Source organism: Manacus candei, unplaced genomic scaffold (genome assembly GCF_025592945.1).
Source record: "Manacus candei isolate 608988 ecotype Guabito, Panama unplaced genomic scaffold, ASM2559294v1 h1tg000034l, whole genome shotgun sequence".
Classification (NCBI taxonomy): Eukaryota; Metazoa; Chordata; class Aves; order Passeriformes; family Pipridae; genus Manacus; species Manacus candei.
Genome location: NW_026138082.1, coordinates 15,274,967 through 15,296,894, shown reverse-complemented (window position 1 = coordinate 15,296,894; position 21,928 = coordinate 15,274,967). Strand labels below are relative to the sequence as shown.

The 21,928-nt window shown below is 40.5% G+C and overlaps 1 protein-coding gene and 1 long non-coding RNA gene across 3 annotated transcripts; one reads left to right on the top strand and one right to left on the bottom strand.

Annotated features, from left to right (window-relative positions):
* The first annotated feature begins 44 nt into the window (after positions 1-44).
* On the top strand, positions 45-15,047 carry QRSL1 (glutaminyl-tRNA amidotransferase subunit QRSL1). Its single transcript, XM_051792401.1, has 11 exons — positions 45-189; positions 994-1,153; positions 2,074-2,172; positions 3,582-3,678; positions 5,288-5,464; positions 7,657-7,832; positions 7,939-8,051; positions 9,573-9,765; positions 10,163-10,280; positions 13,900-14,105; positions 14,596-15,047. The coding sequence occupies exons 1-11, from the start codon at positions 166-168 to the stop codon at positions 14,805-14,807; spliced, it is 1,575 nt and encodes a 524-aa protein (XP_051648361.1). The 5' UTR covers positions 45-165; the 3' UTR covers positions 14,808-15,047.
* Positions 15,048-15,067: 20 nt separating this feature from the next.
* LOC127473154 (uncharacterized) lies at positions 15,068-21,407 on the bottom strand. 2 transcript variants are annotated; one of them, XR_007905294.1, is made up of 3 exons: positions 21,361-21,407; positions 20,746-20,880; positions 15,068-16,624 (listed from the first exon to the last, which is right to left on the bottom strand). It is a non-coding gene; the product is annotated as an uncharacterized LOC127473154 (long non-coding RNA). The 2 variants fall into 2 exon arrangements; XR_007905295.1 differs by lacking the exon at positions 15,068-16,624 and adding an exon at positions 17,178-17,561.
* Between the last annotated feature and the right edge of the window lie 521 nt (positions 21,408-21,928).

Sequence of the window (21,928 nt, the reverse complement as noted above, 5' to 3'; positions counted from 1 at the left end):
CGCTCAGCTCCGGAAGCACCGCAGCCAATGGGCGGCCGCCTTCTTGACGGGCCTGCCAATGGCGCCGCTGCGTGTTGCGGCAAGATGGCGGCGTGCGGCCGGCGCGCTGGGAAGAGGGTCGTGACGATCGGGCGGGCGTGAGGAGGCGGTGGGATACGGGCAGTTATGTTGCGTGCCTCTCTCCGCCAGGTGAGGGGGGATAGTCCGCCCGGCGGGGGTTGCCGAGGCGTGGGGAGGAGGTGCTGAGGAGCGGGGCAGGCTGAAGAGCGGGGCAGGCTCACCCAGGTGACCTGGGTCCCCGCACGCCCCTGTTCTCCGGGGCGGCGGGTCTCTTGGGAGCACTCCGTGAGCTCCTTTCCTCAGCGGGGATCTCACTTTATCCCCGTACCGCCCCTGCGCCGGCTCTGTCACCTGTCTGTCCTGAAAGGGGAGTTGTGCTTTTGTTGGAAATTACGTAACTTTCCTAAAATATTAATTAGTGGTAGCAGGTAGCTAGGTTCCGGTTTTTTTCCTTACACACTGTTGTTGGTTTGATCTTTAAATCACCGAAGCTTTGAGTTTCTCTGGACTAGCTCTGATATGCTTCAGTAAAAAAAGCTTGAGGGAGTTGAAGGTTGGTCATCTGGGATCTTAAATTTATGGTCCTTCTAAGACACGTTGGAGTAACCAGAAGGCAGAGGCCATTAACAAAGTAGGAGACTCTATCTTAAGCAAGAATGATAAGTGAAGGGAAGAATACGGACCAAAGTAGCCGGTAACAGATAGAATACTAATTAAATTAAGAGAATTGTGTAATTTAGAACCAATGAATGTTCATTTCTTTTTTTTGCTAAAGTGTATAAATACATGTGAATAGTCTTGAAAGGGACATATGTGGCTGGGATGATTCACTACGTCTCTGGCCAGAATAAAGAAATGCCTGGCTCACTAGCACTTAAAAGGTGGTGTTGGAGTGTTTTCTTTCTTCCCAACTATTTTCGGTGACACTTTCAGGTGTCAGCAGCGTTGAAGGAAGGTCGTGTCACTCCCACGGAGCTCTGCCAGCAATGCCTGTCGCTCATCAAAGGCACCAAGTTTCTTAATGCCTATATTACCATAGCAGAAGAAACCGCTTTGAAGCAGGCTGCAGCATCAGAGGAAAGATACAAAAGAGGTGTGTCTCTGTAACTCATATCAGTCCTTAAAAGGGTGCCGCGGAGGAGCTCTTTGTGTTAGATGAAGGACCTTTGCGGTGTCTGTGCTGCTTGTTTGACTACTGGGGGATGAGAGTTGTGGTTGAGGTTTCTGTGAGTGTACACTTGGCACTCAGGAGAGCATTTAGTTCAGAAATGAGAGGCAAAACCTGGACCAAATGAGGCACTGCAGGTTAAACAGGCTCTGTGCCTCTCTGACAGCACTGCTACTCCGCGCCTCCTTCTTCCCTCAGCAGGTTATTTTGGATGTGTAGCCAGCAGCAGGTACCACAAACAGGCAGATGCAGTGGTCCTTCACAGGCCTGTTGATGGGGGTAGGCAAACACCTGGCTCAGCCTATCAGGTTTTTAATTAAGAAGGCAAATTAAAATAAAGCAGCTTCGTTAATAGCAATTATTAATTGGTGAACGGAACAGCTTTCAGTTCTGTTATCTGCAGCATTTAGAGGCTGACCATCGTCATTTTCCTTTGCATTTCAAAAAAGACAGGAAAGGTAAATTTTCACGTAATAGGGTACCTTTTTCCTTCCTGGGTAACACTTGCTGTCCTCTAGCAGCTTAAGACATTTTTGATTCCTGACATAGGCCTTTCAAATTTTTGGAAGCAGCTGCCTGTCTTGCAGGCTTAGGCAAATCTGCAGAGCTCTTAGACACATCTGCAGAGCCAGGTCTGGTCTGGGCAGAATGAATGCTCAATGCCAGAGCTGGAATGGAAGATGGTTCTTGGAAATGTAACAGACAGCCATCGAATGCCAAGTGGATAGCACTCTTGCTTCCAAAAACCACCCACAGGGACATGTAAACTGTAATTGATGAGAAAGCTATACATATAGCACACTTCGCTTTAATCTGTGTTGTCTTTGCAATCATTCCTAATGCAGGTCAGCCGCTGGGTGTTCTGGATGGCATTCCTATTGCAGTAAAAGACAACTTTAATACAGCTGGCATTGAGACAACGTGTGCATCAAACATGCTAAGAGGTACGGTAAGGCTTTTAAAGTAAAATCAGATCTCCTTTCAGAACTTTTGCTCTTTAGACGGTTTATGGAGAGGGGTCTTCCAGATATCTAAATATTTTCAAAAAATGAGCTGGACTCATTTGAGGAAATACACTTAGCAAATTTCACCGGCCAAATTCATCTGGTATCACAGATGCATCTTTTTATTCTTCTAAGGACATTATCTCTTTATTTATTAACTACATGCTTTTAACAATGCAGTTTTTATTATAACATATATACTAAAATAGAATTGTTCTAAAATTCATGTTTTGCTTCACATTACTTTTAGGTCTAGAGGACAGCAGTCAGTACTGTTCTGCCTAGCAAAATCCAAAGACAGTCCTTTTTTTGTTGTTGTTCTGTTGATAATTGTTGACTTAAGTAGTGTTTTCATATGGCTATAGGAAGACTAGCCATTAACAATCCCGACATACAAACATGTTGTATAATGCTTTTTTTTTAAATTCCTAAACTCATTGTTTCTATTAACATCATGAACATTTTCAAGGCATTACAGTGTTTTTTTATTGTAAAAGCAAAAGTAGAAAATATTACTTATATCTGTTTTATTCTGCATAAAGTAAAACTCTATAAAGTTTTGTGGAAGATAACACAAGTAAATTAGCAGAATCCTAATCTGATTATGGGACCTTTAGTAGCAGTAGAAACAAAACATGACTTGGCTATTTTAAAAAGTGTTATATTTCCTGAGATGCTTTTCATTAAAGCACATTATCAGACCTGTTGTGATTGTTTGCAGTGAGTATTAGGAGTGATGTCCTTGTTCCTGTTGAAGGTGGGGGTGGAGAAACCCCTGTCAATATTTGCAAGATTAGTTGGTTATTACCTGAGATCTCATGTCACTGTCATGATTCTCGTCCTATGTTATGTGAGGTCTAAGTGGCAAAGGGTGCACATGTTTGACCACAGTATAGCCAGTTAGTATTTCACCCTGTGGTTAACCATATGCTCCTTTATCTCATGGTAATGGGAGATAATTTAGGATAGATTAGCACTTTGCTGTAAAGAGCTGTTTCTCATTTCTTCTCATTTTAGACAGTTCCTGCAAATTCGCTGAATGCAGTAATTTGCTACCCTTGTGGTGTCTTGTTTATGTGAAGTCTTAGCTCCACACTCTAGACATGTATAATCCAGAATTACTGGATTGTAATTTGTGGAGGAAAAGAAATGATATTGCAAACTAAACAGCGTTTGGTTTACTTTTGTTAAATTTTGAAAATTATTCATTTTACCGTGAAGCAAAACGCTGTCACTGTGAACTGACAGTTCTTATGCACAGGTAGTGACAATTCTGAAATGTTCAGAGTGGCTACTTGTAAAAATAATTTGTATCTCATAAATCACTCAATTGTTCTGATTGTTTTCAGGTTATTTTTCTCCTTACAATGCTACAGTAGTTCAGAAATTACTGGATCAGGGAGCTGTGCTTTTAGGCAAAACAAACCTAGATGAATTTGCAATGGGGTGAGTGTTTATTATTTTTAATGTGTGATTGTACATAAAAAGGAATACACACCATCTGTTCCAGTGTACCTGTAATCCTTAATTCCTGTTTCTGTGAGGCTGGACAATAATGAATACTTACCTGTGAAGAGTATATAGAGTTGCATGAGCATTTATACTGTTGTGTAAATGATTCAGATGCTGAGGTTTATGAACATAGTGTTCAACTGTAGCTGTACTTGAGAGGGAGGAAGTGGTCCAGCCTTTGCAGAAGGCCAAGGATAAGCAGCCTTCTTCCAGATCCAGTAGTGTGTTTGTAGAATTGGTTACAACAGTTATTTGTTGCCTTTTTCTCCCTCCTTGCTGGTGGTTTTTGCCCATAGCTAATTATTATCATGCCCCCAGTGGCAGCCACTGCCTCTGCCAGTCAACCACTGCAGTAATTAGTATGAGGTGTCCCTGATTTGCTGCAAAAAGGCTAATTAGAGCAACACTTTTAAGTTACCTACACTAATGCTGGTGACTTTTTGTCAGAAGCACATTGAAAAATGCTCTTAAAAATTGATTCACCAGCAAATCAGTGAAGGCAGCCAAACTGTAGCAGGGAACAGAATCAGGCCATTAGGGATGAGTATCTCTGTCACACCAACTGCTGGGTCTGGAAGGGAATATCTGGAACTTAGTTACCTGTGAGAAACAATTAAGTGCTGTGTTTTGGTTTTATTTTTATTTTGCTTAAACTGAAGACAGAGGTTTGATTGAGAATTCATATGGATGGGGTGGAAATACTTTGACTCTATTGTTTTGAATGAAGTAATTTCTATGTAAAAGACAGATTTCTCAGGAAGAGCAGGCAAAAAGCACAGCAAAAATCTGATTATGCAATATTGCAACTTGTCTAAGCTCATTAAAGCACAGGATTCTCCTGAAAAGGCTTATCCCAACACTGGCTTCTCATTTCTGGTCTGAGTGTTTGCATGGTCTCTTATGCTAATACCAGCATAGCTGCACCATGAGCTTGATCAGGGAGCGGATCCAGCTCTAAAGTAATGATGTCTCAATGAGGTTAGTTCTCAACTGCTGTCATCTGCCTGCTCTGTCTGATGATTTGGCTAGTAACATGGGCACCTTGGAATCGGGGAACATGAAGTGGAGGTTGTGAGGAAGAAGGCAAGTACCCTCTGCCCCTGCTTCTGGTAGCAGCTCACACTTAAGTGACCACAAGGTGACTGAAGCCAGTTTCTGAGAAGCTAGTCTAGCGCTCTGAACCAGGGACTCATGGCCTCAGCAGAGGGCTACAGAGTGAGTAACAGTATGTCATTTACGGAGAAGAGCTTGTTCCTGCTGTTGTGGAGCTTGTTCCCCACCACTAACAGAATGGTTTTCCCCACAACTGTGGTCTTGCATCAGACGCAAGGGTAGAAAAGCACAATGCCTTTGTTTTGAAGCAGATGTGCACCTTTACTTTTACATAGCTTAAATCAGTTTTATATCTTTGTGATTATGTTCTTTTGTGTTGAAATTGAATTTGCTAGAATGAAGGATGAGGAATTGGATGAAAAAAGAATAAAATTGGTAAATACTCTGTGTCACCTGTCACTTCTGTCTGTATTTGTCCTTTCTGTCTTAGATCTGGGAGTACGGATGGAGTATTTGGACCAGTCAGAAATCCCTGGAGTTATTCAAGACAATACAAGGAAAAATCTGTCCCAAAATCCCATTCTGAGGACAAAGAGTCTAACTGGGTAATAACAGGAGGGAGCTCAGGAGGCAGCGCGGCTGCTGTGTCGTCTTTCACGTGTTTTGCGTAAGAGGCTTTTAGAATTGTTTTTCAATAAATGTCTCAAAATATGTTAGAAGGTCTTATAATAGTAGTTTTCTCATAAGCTAGTATGAAATGGGAGGGTTATTGGCACTGGCTTGCAAGATTTTATTTCAGCATCCCTAGGTTATTTGTGGCATGTCATGAAACCAGAATTAATCCATGCAGGTGAATTTAGGCTTATTCACTTCAAGCATTATTCAGTGTACTGATATGACCACTTTGCACTGTGTGAGATATAATAGTAAAGGAGTGACAGTTTTATTCCCACATAATCTCTTAAAAGTCTTATGAGGTTTGTGACACATTCTCTTCCTTAGTAAGTGTCTTACACAAACGTGCTTAAAATGTAATTCAGCAAATTAGGAGATCCCTTATTTGTAACAGTATAATAATTGCTCCTCCCCTCCTTTGTTTTTATAGCATAGTTACATAATAATACATGAGCTTTGGGATTTAAAAGCTGTCAAATCTCTGATTTAACAAAAGGGTGCACAGTACTTACTACACAGATACTTAAAAACTTGTCTGTTTCAGTGTTTGAGGGTTTTTTGGCAGGTGTGTGTTTTGGGTTGTTTCGTGGGTATTTTTCCTGAAGGAAGCTGGATTTTTTTTTTAATGGTAATTATTAACTGTATGGAATAGCAACACGCTATTTATCAAATCAGTTGTCTATACTATCTTCCCCATCTGACCGTTAAAAGAAAACTGATCCTTAAAATTTTACACCTTGCATTTTATGAAATTTCTAGAACTACGTTTGAGCATGTTTTATAGAATATTATTTCAAGTGTACTCTTATTTGGAAGGTGTTTGAGAATGCTCTTTAATTACTTTGTCCTTGTTTACCCATAGACTACATTACAATCATCTATTTTATTGTTAAAATTTTTTTGCTAATGTTGATTACTTTTTTTAGCTTTTTTAATTATTTTTTTAAAATTATACATCTCATTGCCCTTTGCTAGGATATAGTCTACTCAACATTTTACTACTGTTGAAACTGAACTTGGTGCAGCCATTCCCAAGAACTGCTGGTCCTTGTCATGATCCTGATAGGGTCTGGCACCTTTTCTTACATTGCTGGCTGTACTGAACTCCCATTTTGTGCTGCTCAGCACGTTGTCAGATCAGGGAGATTTTTTGTCCAGCTATTTTATAGCCTATAACCTATTGTATATCCACTCTATTAATGTCTTTCAAGCATTGGGAACATTGCCAGTCTTTATCTTTTCAATTTGAGATTTGGATGTACAAAAATGCTACAAAATTGAGGATGTTTTATATCAACACGTAAGTTTGAAAAAAGTTCCACTTCAGCAAAGTCAATTGAATTGGTTCAGCCATTTCAGAAACAGATGCCTATGGGAAAAGTCATATACTCACTTCAGTAAAAATTGTACCTACTTCTTTAGTTTAATTTGGTTTTGGCTGCTCTATTTTTTTAATGGTGCTTGAGTTAAATTTACTAAAAACAAGAGAAGAGCGTGTTTCATTTTAATATGAATTTCCAATTCCATTACAGTTTTTGAAATAAAAATTTCAATTTACAAAGAAGAAGGTTTCACCTGTGAACAAAAAAGGAAGTCAAATCCAAAAAATAATAAAAAAACACCGCATCCTGTTTGTACCTAAGCTGTTGTAAACTGGGAGTTCTGATGCTATGCTTTGTAGGTTTGGAAACAGGAAAAACGTCCTAGACTTTCCAAAGTATACCTTCTTGTTAGGGGTAAGAAGTGTCACTATTCATTTGTATACTGGAAGATACTGATTCATAGTGCATTGGCTACTGAATAACTAAGACGTCAGTGTTGAAAATTGTGCTCTAGATCACATGAGATGTATCTTTTGGAGTCCACAGTATTGGAACAGATCAACAGAGAAGGCAGAAGAAGGTATTTGGGGCCATCTTCAGGTGGTCTGAATTCTACCTATTTGCCTCTGCTTTGTGAAGAGGCTTGGGCTCTCCTGGTGACTAATTCAGAGGCCCTGATAAGAATCAAAGAACAGATAAAAAATAGAATAGAGAGCAGACTGAAATTTAGGCTGTGTGTTTATGACTTCTAATCTGGAAGAATTCACAGAGTTTTAACGCCATGCATCTTAAAGCCACACGTTCTTATTACTTGGAAATGTTCTGAATTATTTTACTAATGATAATCCTTTTAAAACCATAGAGCCTTAGGGTCAGACACAGGAGGATCTACCCGAAACCCTGCTGCTCACTGTGGTGTAGTAGGTTTAAAGCCAACATATGGACTGATCTCTCGCCATGGTCTCATTCCTCTAGTGAACTCCATGGATGTGCCAGGAATCCTAACCAGATGTGTGGATGACGCAGCAGTTGTGTTAGGTATTACTTTGTCATGTGTCTTTGTTTACAGCATTGTCTCAAAACAAACTGAATTCTGGGTAACTAATGTGCATTTTCCTTTTCTTCATGTCATGTCGTATTTCAGGTTCACTTGCTGGACATGATCCTAAAGACTCTACCACAATTCAGGACAACTTTAAGCCATTTGAACTACCCAATTTGACTGATGTCAGCAAGCTCTCAATAGGAATTCCCAAGGTAACATTTAAATCCTGTCAACAGTTGTGGACAGGAACAACAAATAGGACACCTAAAAAAAATATTTGTGTCTTGCCCACCACCTCCCAATCTCTCATGATTTAAAACTGTGAAGACAATACAAGCAGCTCCTGGAAAAAAAAGCAGTATTTGTTCTGTTGCCTCTTACGGCAATTTGGAGTAAGCATATGCTGACGTGTCATCTAAAACATTTTGTCATCATTGTGGGAAGCACTGTCGGGAACGTCACGGGAAATGGGGAACTTCAGTTCTTGTTTCTGTCTGTTGCTCTTTCATTAGTAACCTCTGTAACCTCAAACAAGTTGCTCTTGGTGCCTTCTCACACAGTGAGGTTGGTGCTGGTTTGTGCAGTGCTTTGAGATACTTGTCTAAGTGGCACTGTGTTAATACAAAGCAGAATTTTAAAGGCAATTGAATGGCACAAGGAGCCGTGACTTGCAGAGGATGGAAAGAGAGCTGTAATCTGGCATCGGTTGTATGCAATTGAATGATGTTTGTAACTATAGGGGTCCTTACAATTTAGGAACAATATTGGGGACTCCAGCCTATTTTTAATTTAATAAAGGCTCTGCCTTCAAAGTGACAATGTGAATAACATCTACAGGTTTGATTCTCAGCTATTGAACCTGTGCTAGAACAGACATACCCAAAGATTTAATTAGGTAAGCAGGGATGTCCACTGACCAATTATTCAGGATCTGTAAAGTGCAGAAATTATATACCTAGAAAATTAATTAGCTGCATACTGTTTAGATTTTGATAAATCTAAAATGGTGGTACTGATTAATTATTTATAACCTTTGGACAGATGTTTTCTGCTGCTACCGATTGTCCTAAACAGATGCATGCATACATGAAACATGAGTCGTAGCTACTCAGAAATCAGACAGTACTATGCCTCTTTTTGTGGGTTAGAACTGAAGCAAAAATTGATAATTTTAATGGAATATCTTTAACTTAGCTCTTTAACAGCAATGTAGCTTATTTAAGTCTTCTCCCAACTCCTTGATTGTAGTTACTCTTTGGTGGGGGTTGCTTGCTTTGTTTCACTGAGGCGTGTCAGTTGACACTGATGCATCATGGCCATAATTTCTTTTTATCTTTCCTGCTCACAGCAACCCTAGTTTCAGGATTTCAACCTGATGAATTTCTACTTGTGACTGCAGAGCAGTTCAGTACAGTCTCAGTGAATAGATAAATAAGGGAATAACTGGGTAATTTGTCCTTCAGGAGAAACTGCTGAAATTCCATGATTGCGATATGTAGGTTGATCCTACCAAGATGAACATAATACTCTTAAGAAGACTGAATCCTGTTAATTTAATAGTGCTTGATTGTATAATATTTAGTAGAAGCAAAAAGCTTTTAATAAGTACTTTAAATCATATTGTGGTAAGATAATGGTTTCAATGTATTTTTAGCAAGGATTATTTGCATTTTGGTCTCTACTAGAAGTAAACCAGCATGTAAAATCACTCTCCTTCTTGTTTTTCCTCTAAGGAATATCATGTACCAGGGCTGTCTGGTGAAATTCTGGCTCTCTGGTCAAAGGCTGCTGACCTCTTTCAGAATGCAGGTGCTAAAGTGGTTGAAGTGAGTCTACCACACACTCGTTACTCAATTGTCTGCTATCACGTGCTGTGCACAGCAGAAGTGGCATCAAATATGGCCAGGTTTGATGGACTGGAATATGGTAAGGCCTTTGAAAAAACTTTTTTCTGAGACAGTAGAAACATTGCTGGATGCCATGAAAAAGTGTTAGTTTTTATAGATGTACTTTTTGTGGTTCTATACCTGGTGTTATTTCTCCACAATGGAATAGAGCAAAAAAACGTGGTCCAGATAAAAATATGTGAGTAAGTGCATATTTTAATGTATTTCACTACTACTAGACATGTGAGTGGGCTCAAAATCTGGTTTAGTATTTCTCTAATAAAACAGGAATGTGTTTTGTTGTTTTTCCAGAATAGTAGCGTGTCAGATGGCAGCAAACAGTGGCCTATTGGATCACTATGTATAACATTACCTAATGTTGTTAAATCTTAAGGACTACAAGAAGTATTAATATCCAAAATGCTTTTTGTTTTCAGGACACCGTTCTGACATGAACGAGTCCACAGAAAGTATGTATGCTGCAACACGACGAGAAGGTTTTAATGATGTTGTAAGAGGGAGAATTCTATCAGGAAACTATTTCTTGTTGAAACAGTAAGCAGAACCTCTTGAAATTCAAATTTGCCAAGTTGGCAGATTTTTAAGCAAATGGTTCATCGTGACATGGAAAAAAAATTATTCTTAACTAGTGGCTCCTTGCATTTTTATTATTGCTTTAGCTATACAATATGTAGTGAACTGTTAATAATAAATGAAAATGTTTTCCCTGAGTTTTAACAGTGAGCCTCCTAAATTAAATAAGTAAAACAATTTAGTGATAGTTTTTTCCCTACCAGAGTATTATTGGCTTCCATTAGTTAAATTAAGCAAAAATCTCTACCCTGTGGTATGACATTGAAATCATACTGAAGCCATTACTGTTGTTGTGTTAAAAGTTCTGTAGTTGTCGATCTCATTAAAACTGCACAGAAAAACTGCTAGTACATTCTAGCACGGTCTTCTAGAGAAAGCCAAAGATACATCAATTAAATTAACTGTAGCTCTTTGCCTCAGTGTGTAGGGAAAGAGAGTCGCTGGCAGAGGTACTGAACTGATGTCTTTACAGAAGATAGGGTTTTATCCAGCTCACAAATAGAAGCTGGTCCATGGATCTGTTTTACATTTTTAGCTTTCAGTACTTACCAACAGGCCCAAATTGTGTTAGTAAAAGTGCTGTTTTTCTCTGTCTGAATTTGTTCAGATACTAACAAAAATATTAATCCTGTAATCAGTCTCTGTAGTGCACTTGCTTTGAAGGAGCTCTGTCAGCATGAGTATTCATCAGATGTGACTTCTTAATTGCTCTCAGAGACAGGAATGTTGTCAGTTAATCTGTAACAACCAGCTTTTATGGAATGATGATATTCCTGCCAAGGGTACTCCTTCTGCTTAACGACTGCCCAGATCAGCTTTCCTAAGGCTGCTTTAAAATTCACAGAGTTAACTCTTTGGTGAAGGAATATACAATTGGCTCCCATTGAGACTGAACAGGAGAGTTGTGTTCCTGTCCACAGTAAATTACTTTTGAAGAGCACAGGGTTCAGAAAGCATTCTTAGAATAAGTAGTAAGGAAAACCCATCTGTGTCTCCTGCAAGTGTTGCCTTTTACAATTAATATTTATCTTGCTTTTGAAATCTTTAAAATAACTAAGTGATTGTTCAGGAAGTTCTGTTTAACATCTTTAGACATGACATGGACAAGGGGATCGAGTCCTCCCTCAGCAAGTTTGCAGACGACACCAAGCTGGGTGGGAGTGTTGATCTGCTGGAGGGTAGGACAGCTTTGCAGAGGGATCTGGACAAACTGGATCAATGGGCCAAGTCCAACTGTAAGAGGTTGGACAAGGCCGAGTGCTGGGTCCTGCCCTTGGCTCCCAACAACCCCCTACAGTGCTACAGGCTGAGGGAAGAGTGGCTGGAAAGCTGCTTGGTGGAAAAGGACCTGGTAGTGCTGGTCAACAGCAGCTGAACATGAGCCAGCAGTGTGCCCAGGTGGCCAAGAAAACCAATGGCATCCTGGCTTGTGTGGCCAGCAGGACAAGGGCAGTGATTTTTTCCCTTGTACTTTGCACTGGTGAGGCCTCACCACGAATCCTGTGTTCTGTTTTGGGCCCCTCACTACAATAAGGACATTGAGGTGCTGGAGTGAGTCCAGAGGAGGGCAATGGAGCTGGTGAAGGGTCTGGAGCACAAGTCTTACAAGAAGTTGAGGAGGGAGCTGGGGTTGTTTAGCCTGGAGAAAAGGAGGGACCTTATCACTCTCTCTACAACTACCTGAAAGGAGGTTGTAGCAAGGTGGGGATCAGTCTCTTCTCCAGGTAACAAGTGAAAGGACAAGAGGAGACAACCCTGTGTTGCACCAGGGGAGATCTAGATTGGATATTAGGAGAAATTTCTTCCCTAAAAGAGTTGTCAAGCATTGGAACAGGCTGCCCAGTGAAGTGGTGGAGTCACCATCCCTGGAGATATTTAAAAGATGTGTGGGTGTGGCACTTAGGGACTTTCTGAAGTTAACAACTAGGCTGATTTCACAAATTATTGTAGAAGAAGATCTGATTCCCATGATATAACTACTTAACTTGAATCTGCTGTTTATTATTGATTATAACCATTTTCATTGCATTTTTTTAGAATCTTAAATCTTTAGATTAACAAGTAGCATTTGGGCAGTTTCTTTTATTTATAAACACTGTCATGTAGCAGTTGTTAACACATCCTTATCTTTTTTTCCCCCTTTTTTCTTCCTTTTTCCTTTTTCTTCCTCTTTTTTTTCTTCCTTCCCCCCTTTCTTCCCCCCTCTTTCCCCCTCTTCTTCCCCTTCCCCCTCTTCTCCCCCTTCTCCCCCATTTCCCTTCTCCCCCCTTCCCCCTTTCCTCCCCTTTTGCCCCCCCCTTTTGCCCCCCCCTTTTCCCCTCCCCTTTTGCCCCCCCCTTTTGCCCCCCCCTTTTGCCCCCCCCTTTTGCCCCCCCCTTTTGCCCCCCCCTTTTGCCCCCCCCTTTTGCCCCCCCCTTTTGCCCCTTTTGCCCTCCCTTTCGCCTCCCTTTCCCCTCTCTTTTCCACCCTTTTGTCCCCACCCTTTTGTCCCCACCCTTTTTCTCCCCTTCCCCCCCCCTTTTTCTCGTCTTTCTTTCCTCCTTTCATTCCACTTTTTCTGTTTTCTTTTTTTCTTGTTTTACTTCCTCCTCCTCCTTTTTTCTAATTTTTTTCCTTTCCCAAGTAGTTGTGGGTTTAGATGGCAGTTACTTTTGAAATTGAACTTTCCTGAATTTGAGGATTCCACATTTACCAGTTCTGCATATGAAGTTAGAAGAAACAATAGACATAAAGCTGGGTAATGTGTTTCTTCTTCAGAGTTGTGTAAAGATGGAAATCCATAGACCACATGTTTATGTGAGGGACAAAAAAAAGGGTTAGGGAAAAATAAGGTCTTTATAGTATTCTATAGAGAATTATACTACAAACACATACATAGTTTTAAGTCCATTTAGAATCCTCCACCAATGATGGGACTTTTTCATATGCTTCAGGTATCTTGCTGGATTGAATCCTAAATGATTACTTCCTATTTTTCAGGCCTGTTTAGTTCTTTATTGTTTTTGGGTTTTGCTGTGCTGCCCTGCAGTGAAATTAGGTTGGGTATCAGGAAAAGGTTTTTCACCAAGACGGTGGTTGAGCACTAGAACAGGCTCCCCAGGGAAGTGGTCGCAGCATCAAGCCTGACAGAGTTCAAGAATTTAGACAACACTTTCAGACACATTTTTGGGTTCTCCTGTGTGGGGCCAGGAGTTGGACTAGATAATCCTAAGGGTCCCTTCCAGCTCAGGATATTCTGATTCTATGAAATTTAATATACAGTTTAGTTTCCAAATGGTCATAAAAGTATTGTTTTGATTTTGTAACGGTTGTTTTGATTTGTAAGGGTTTTGTTTTCCCTTCACTTTTCTTTAGCTGAATGCCCTCATCTCTTCCTTCTCTGACAGCTTTGCTGCTATGAGAGCATAAACACCATGTATGGTGACTAAGCATACGGTATATCAAAAACTTAAGTACCAGTGTGAGTCAAAATTTTATCCAAAAGGAATACTGGGCTTGTCTTTTCTACAGTACCTAAGAAATTAGGTTCTGTATTTTTGGAATTAAAGTGTCATGCCCTCATGTCCATATTTCTTTCTAGGAACTATGAGAAGTACTTTGTCAAGGCACAGAAAGTCAGACGTCTCATTGCCAATGACTTTGTGAAGGTTTTCAGGAGCGGTGTTGATGTTTTACTCACTCCTACCACTCTGAGTGATGCAGCACCATATAAGGAATTCATCAAAGAAGACAACAGAACCCGCAGCGCACAAGATGACATCCTGACACAGGCTGCAAACATGGCTGGTGAGTAGGGACAGGAATTAAACTATGTTTTCCCCTGCCTAGTAATTTTTAATGTCTCGTCCCTTTAGCTAATTCACCTCTTCTTTAGAATCAAGATATTTCACTCCCATGTTGTAATTCCCACAGTGATAACCAAGTGTAAGGATGGTTTGTTAAATGCTTGAAAATGTAAGACTAGATTTTAAAGTGAGGCACTCTGGAGCTGAGTGTGGGCTCCAGGTAAGATGAATCCATTCCAGTTCTGGAGACAAAACTTGAATCTCTTCCTAAGGAGAACTGATTATCTTTTCAGAGATGATGGCTCCTTAAATCAGTCTAATTAATTTCTTGTGATCACCTAGCAGTATCCTTAGTTCATTGACTCAAATTATTTTAGCTAGTCGTTCTCCACTACATAATTTTTCTTCTGGTTCTCTTAGAATTGTTACAAAAATTACTCCAACTACTGTTTAATAGTAAGTCTTTGTATGTGTATCTTTTTTTCCTTCAGGACTGCCAGCCATAAATGTTCCTACAGCTCTTTCAGAGAGAGGCTTGCCAGTTGGGCTTCAGTTCATAGGACGTTCATTCCAGGAACAGCAGCTTCTCACAGTAGCCAAATGGTTTGAAAAACAAGTACAATTCCCAATGATCCAGCTAGAAGAAGTAAAGGGGCATGACCGTGATGTTTTTCAGCATAAGAAATCTGCTTCTTTTTCATAACACAGGACTTGCTAGTCAGCTAAAGCAAGAAAGCTGTGGGGATGGTCTAAAGATGTATTCTTGCAGTTAATTATCCTTTGCAGAAATAATAATCCGTTTTAAGAAGACCTTATGCAATAATGCAGGATGGAATCACGACACCTTGGTACTCTAATTAAGGCAAAGTGAATCATTAAGTAAACATGTTTATGTTATTAAGAACCATTTTTAAATGATATTAAAACCACCAAGTTGAAATTATGTATCTTATGCCTGTGGAACTGATTTTTTTTCCATCCCCAGAGTGCATGTAAGGTATCTGGCCCATTAAAGAACTAACCTAAGCTTTTGTGTGAAAATTTCATGGTTGCCAAAGGGTTTGGTTTCCTTCTGGAGTGTAGACTTTTGTAATGGCAACAACCAGACAAGCTTTGTTGGAGCAAATGTATTAAGGATCTGTTCACCAAGAGTTAAATACAAAAGGAAACAAGGGAATAACAAAGAATCATAGCATCGTTTAGGTTGGAAAAGACTTTTAAGATCATTGAGTCCAACCCACCACTGCAAAGTCCACCACTCAGCCGTGTCCCTAGTGCCACATCTACACATCTTTTGTGTGATGCTTATTAAGGTCACTGTGAGAAAACTAAATCAGGCCTGCATTTAGATCCCTATTTTATCAAAATTTCAAGATGTGGAAATATTAGTTCATTTAAAAACATAAAAATATTCCCTACTTCTAGCTAACTCTCATGCAGGAGGTGAAAATAACCTCCAGGTTTACAAATCATGCAGATTACTCTGGTTACATCCATGTAAAAATGATGAATTCCAGATTTCTTCCTGGGAAAAGATGCCTAGTGGTCTTGAGTAGTTGTTTTCCTCTTTCTTCATCACTGTTCTTTATAATCAGCACTTGAAATTAATACTTACTAAGAAAGAGATCGTCTCAGTGTAACTCTCCATAAGAATACTACTACCTATTCCTTCATGGGCAGTCATTCAACACAATAGTAATTTGAACTGAATTTCCAAACGATCAAGTTGTAGACTGGAAGACTTACTAAACAGCTAATAACCTGTTTTGAATGTTGCAGTTTCCATTTCTTGAAAGTTAGAAAAATATGAAGGATGAAGCTTGTGGATTTGTTTTTGCATCAGATTCATTTTCAGTTGTAGTCTACAGCATGCACAGGTGTAAATAGTGTAGGGTGGGGAAAATGACTGAGATGTGGTCCCATATGGAAACATATGGAATCTTCCTGAATTATGTCTTGTCATAGCCTATATTGCCACCCATATAAAACAATAACAACCTTATTTCTAAAAATTGCACAATTGGTGAATTTTCCATACCCCAAAGTGAGTTATATCACACAACTAAAAATCCTACATGACAAAAATTCTAAAAGTGAAATTAAATTCTTCAGCACTAAAAATCAAGATATAGCCTGTTTTCAGCCTGATTCTGTCTGAATTTTTCCACAGAACAGTCTTTGGGGAAATTGCTTTTCTGTCAGTGGGTGATGATGAATTGAAGATCTCAACAGACTTTTTTCGCTGTTGTCTTGTTCAGTAATTTAGATATGCTGTAATCATGCATCTTGTCTTATAGCAGCTTGCTGACCAGAGCTCTTCGTGAAGTTATCCATTATCCAAGTTGATATACATGGATATATACTTGCAATAGCTGCTCTTTGATCTGTAGTCACGTCCCAAACCAAGACCTACCACTTGCTGTTTCTGAAAGTAAGTCAGTGTCTTTTTCTCAGAGTTTGAGATAAAATTGTGGCTGCGGAGAGCATTCCTGGATGGACATGGAGCAGCTTGGAGTGTTACTGACAAAAGAGAACAAGCAGAGAATTGTGCTTATGCTTGGCAGTCTTTCTCTTAAAACTTCTCTGATACAAAGAGAAATCTGATGGAAAAACTGGATCAAGGCAAAGATCCCACTCCATGTTTCCCAAGCAGCTAGAGGAGGGGTAGGTGAAGGGGAACTGTTCCTGTATCTGAACTACTTTTTCTTAAAGCAGTGCTCTGATTTCAGTCTCCAGAATCCTCTAAACAAGCATTCAGATGACAATAGCAATTGATTGCTCTGAGACAGGTCCTTCAGAGTTTTTTCTCCTGGCAGATTTCTGAACGTACAATAACTGCAGTGAAATACACAGTGGAGAAGGTACAAACCAGACAAACAGACATCCATTCTGCATGGTCTTTCTGTTAGTAGCTGAGACCCATCTTTGAATTAAAGATAGTAGAGACTCGAAAACCAAACTCCTGGGTAAATACTTAAATTTCTGGGCTATCAGATTTCAAAGCAGCCCCAACAACAGTTCTACCCTGCTCCCACTCCTAGCTGGTTTGCATTTTTGGGGACCATATGCTTAATGCTCTTTCTTCCCTTCATTTTCTAAGGCTGGAACTTCACCAAACCTGAGGTAAGAACTTAGGAACCAGCATAGTCAAGCAGCTTCAGGATGTAAGCAAGAGTTCCTTATGTTGTGCAAGAGAATAGCTAAGAGACTTCTGCTGTTTTCATATTAGAAAAACTGTTCAAAGTAGTTCACTCTCAGCCCCTCAGCAGTTCCTGAAGGAGCTTAACACCCCAGCTTACCTGTAAGTGTAAGTGGTTGTGAGGGGTATATTAGAGCAGAGCTTTGTGCAGCTGCTCCCAGTTCACGGTCATGTCTCTGGAGTTATGAACAGAAAAGTTTCTATGCCAGATAGACTCTTAAAACTCCTTGTTACAGGAATTCCAAGGAGCAGGAAGGTCTGGGTATAAAAAACCAAAAAACCAAAAACAAAACAAAAAAACCCACCTACCTATACACACATTTTGTACAGCTGCCTTGAAAAACTATTCACTGAAATAATAGAGTTGGAAGTTTCATGACACGAGCAGCACAAGCCACAGCAGGGGGTAAGGTGTGACCTTAGCACACAGTGAGCCCAGATAATTCCAGTGTTTCCTGGAAGGAAACAAAAGCTAGAGCTTTAGCAAACAAGCAATCTGCTCTTAGGTGCAAAGTGTTTTTATTTCAGGTAATGAGAAACTGTAAGAACATTGTATAGTGGAAAAGTAATTTTTGAGAAGAAAATTATCAAGAGGTTTTGCTTAAGATGATTTTAAATGCAATTGCAATTTGATATTGCAGTTTATGTGGTTTCCACATACATGTTTTTCCCTCAACCTCCTTAAGGGCACTCAAAATAAGGAGAAATTCAAAGCAAAATTTAACCTGACTGCTGCTACTTCTCTATTCCCCTATTTCTCAGTTTTTAGGCATTAGGCACTTGTAGTAACTGCAACTTCATTGTAGCTTCTCCTTACATAGTGCTGGTCACTTCTCCGTCACTTTTATGATTCACCTAGGAACTAATCTATCTGTAAAGCTGCAATAGGGAATGGGCTTTGTAGCCTAGTTGGGGTGTCCCACGGGCCTTCCCCTCAGCTCTGCCCCCCAGAATACTGAGAGCAGTACCACTGGACTCGCATACAGATGGGCAACTGAAAAGGAAGGAAGAGGTGTGCACAGCATATCTAAAAATCTCTGCTGGGGTTACATGGCAGTCATACCTCATGTTAAATTGATGCCCATAATGCCACCAGAGAGGGCAAGGAAATCAGCAAAAAAGTCAGAGAAGCAAAAGAGGTTTATCTAATTTTGTTATTTTTCAGTCTGTCTCTAAAATAAAAAAGGAGATATTCGGTTACAGGAATGTTAGAAAGAGGCAGCAAATGAAAAATACTCCCAAGCTTCTTAATTAGCTTACCACACCTTCAATTTACTAATGTCCAGACGCAATTAAGCGATTCCATGCTAACCTTCTTTCATAAGCAGAAGAAAGGATTTTTTTCCCACCCAGCACAGGCATCTTCATGTACTCACTGTTGAACAGCAATGAAAGGTGTCTTTAGATCAGGGGAGCAGGGCACTCAGGGAAAGCAGCAGGAACCCATCCAGGGGGCTTTGCCAGGCCCTGAGTAGCATTTTATAGCCCATGCTATGGTCTGATACCCACACAATAAGGGTCTAAGTGCTGTAGAGAGTCACAAGCCGATGCTGTGGCACAATATGTGATGAAATGGACTTCAAAGAGCTGGGAACTGAATCTTTTTCAGCTAAAGAGACTGTTCTTTGTGTCACAGCCCATGATGTATGGATTTGTGTGTCCTGCCTTGCTGCACTGATTGTGACATGTGGTGCACATGTTGCTGTCGTGTGTCAGCTCAGACTCCTGGGGCAGCAACAGAGACTCCTGGGTTAGAGGCCTCTTTTCAGGGGATGGTGCATTATGGTGGGAGAGGAAAGGGGCTTGGAGTTACAGGGCAGAGGACAGACTGTCTGAAGGGCTGCTGCAGGAGTGTGTAAGAGGCTGTGATAAGGGGGAGGTAGTAGGTGATCAGTACTGGCTGGCAGCAACTGGGCACCTGCCTGTACTGTGAATTGGGGCAGCTGCTATCTGCTAACATCAATCCCAAAGGGGAGACAAATGCGTGCACTGCAGCGTATGGAATAAAAGCCCTAGGCACTTCACTGTGCCACCCAGGAGGGGACGTTTCAGCTTGGGAAGTGACACGGAGAAGCACAGAAAGGTTGTCTAGGCAAGCTTGAAACACTAGGAGATAAAAAACACACAAAAGAGGGGAAGTATTAAGTGTCATAGAAGGCTGGTAACTCACTTGAGAAGCCAGAGACTTGCGAGAGGAAGATTGAAGAGATAAAGGACATGGGTTTGAGGAAGTGCAGAGAATCACAGAATATTCTGAGGTGGACGGGATCCACAAGGATCATCAGAAGTATTCTGATGAAGGAGGGGCCCTGACTTCACGTTCCTAAGTTGCATTCTTTGAAGGTGGGTAGCTTTGAGAATAGAGTCTGCCTGATTTAGTCCAAGACCAGAGCGTTTAAGACTCGTGTTTGCAAGCTTTTAGTGCCAAAGTGAGCGCTACTCAGGCACATACAGTACCTGGCACAGACACACAAAATCCATGCTTAACAAAGACCAAAACCAAAACATGTTATTAATGAAATACTTCAGGAAGCCTAGCAACACACTGCAAAAGGGACCTTGTGGGCCTGATTTCTCTTCATAGATAACTATTTCATAGTCATGTCCATAAACTTATTAAAATCTAAGGAGTATTTTTGATTTCTTCCTCCTATTAATATTCCAGAATCTTTTGTTTAGAAACTTAAACTATGGCCAAGCCACACACACCCCTATTTGCTCAAGGCATTATTGTTCTTTTGTTTAAATATGCCTTCTCACTCCTTGTGTTTAATTCACTCTTGTATTTATAGAGTACAGTTGCATTGTTCCTTAGCCTTTATTCTGCTCAAACAGTTTACTCCTGTGTATTAGAGTGCCCTGTGCTAATCTCTGTAGCCATTCACCGCACCTGCTCCAACTGAATCCACATCTTCCAACATAGGTGACAAGTATTGTAAATGGAATTCCAGGTGCAGTTTTACAAGTACAACAGCATTAATATTTCCCTGTCACTCTTGAAAAATTCTTCTGCAGAACGCTCTGGAATCACACTTGTGTTTTACTGAGCCACATTTCACCATACCAATAGCTCAGAGCCAATTTATGATTAACCAATGCACTCAGGGCTTGCTCTGCCTCTTTTGCTTTCAATGGATAAGCATTTCCCGTATGAGCTGAGAGCTCATTATTAAACCTCTGGGTTCATGACCCTGCACTCCTTCTCGTCACTGCTATTCAAATTATCGGAGTTTTCCAGTTTTTCCTGTAGAGTCCAACTCTCCACTGTTTTGACAGTAACTCTCAGTTTCACGTTGTCAGAAACAAAGAATGTGTCCTTCAAATAACTTTCCTTATCACCATAGCTTTACCCTCATTGCAATCATTTTTCAAGCCATTGCTGCTAATGGAATTAGAGCAAAATAAAATCCAGTTTCTCCTGTATGGCGTCTGTAAGCCTCACCTGTGCCTTGATGAATCGTGACGATGCACCCATCTATTGACAACAGCAAATACAGGTTGAGGAGCTGCAGCCAACCTTAACAAAAACTTGGAGGTTTGGCCCTCACTCTAATCCACGATTGGCTTGCTTGGAAAGCTAAAAACAAACAGAGGCCCATTGCAATAAACACTGTGCAAGGATATCAAGAAAAGAACTTGCCCCTGAAAAGAGCTTACATCTATTGTGCATCTATCCAAAACCTCCATAAAAACCCCAACAAAAAAGCCACCCTAGGATAATGAGCTATTGTATCCACAGCACTGGAAACACAAGAGCCTGAATGATCCACTCTCAATTGTGAACAATGGAAACACGCTGAATCACTAAAACCAAACCTTCAATAGGCAAAATGCAGCCTTGTCACTAAGACAAACTGCTAATAACAACAATGAGGCTTGGAACAGCTTGTATGGAGCCCAACTGGCTCTCATACTTCAGCTGAAGTTCATCCAAAGTTGAACAGGGAGGTCTCCAGATGGTCACTGCAACTGGGGTTGGAAGGAGGTGCCATTATGTTACCTTCTTGTTCACACACAAAGTGTAGAATTTTGTTCAGTGATGAAAATTAAGACTTACCCCAGAGGAGTGGACAGGACAAGCCATGAAGGAAAATGGCATCACTTACACTGGGAAGATACTACTTTAAAAGGATATTCTAGTCATAGCACTTTGACAATTATTAACTTGAAAAACAGGGGGGCAAAAGTACAATTGTGTTTCAAAGTTTGTGCTGTGCTTTTTTCTCACAGCATGTAAAATAAATGTATTTTATGAAAAACAATTTCTTTTAGAGAAGAAAACATCTAACTTCACAGTATTTAAACAGATAAAAAACAAAATTCTCTATTGAAGCCCCAGTCAGGGATGCAACAGACAGAGGGACATCCACATCGCTGAACTGAGCTGCAAGCTACATTTCCTTCCAGGTCTTCCATTTAGGGTTATATTTGTGTCTGTTCCCTATGCTTTACAACCACACTGACAATATGGACTTTGCCAATACAGCCTGCCTCAGGGAGAGCACAAAATACCTCAAAAATTCCTTCAGGGAGAAGCATCATCTCTGAGTCAATCTGCCTGCTCCCAGGGACACCAGCTTGCCTACTTGCAGACAAGTGGAGGTGGGAAAGCTCTGGACTCCACT

What these genes read in the sequence shown, in the direction of transcription:
- QRSL1 (XM_051792401.1), top strand. Translation starts at nt 166, where the DNA reads ATGTTGCGTGCCTCTCTCCGCCAG. An exon ending in AGAGGAAAGATACAAAAGAG is followed by an intron (nt 1,154 to 2,073) that starts GTGTGTCTCTGT and finishes TTCCTAATGCAG; the next exon opens with GTCAGCCGCTGGGTGTTCTG. An exon ending in AACTATTTCTTGTTGAAACA is followed by an intron (nt 10,281 to 13,899) that starts GTAAGCAGAACC and finishes ATTTCTTTCTAG; the next exon opens with GAACTATGAGAAGTACTTTG.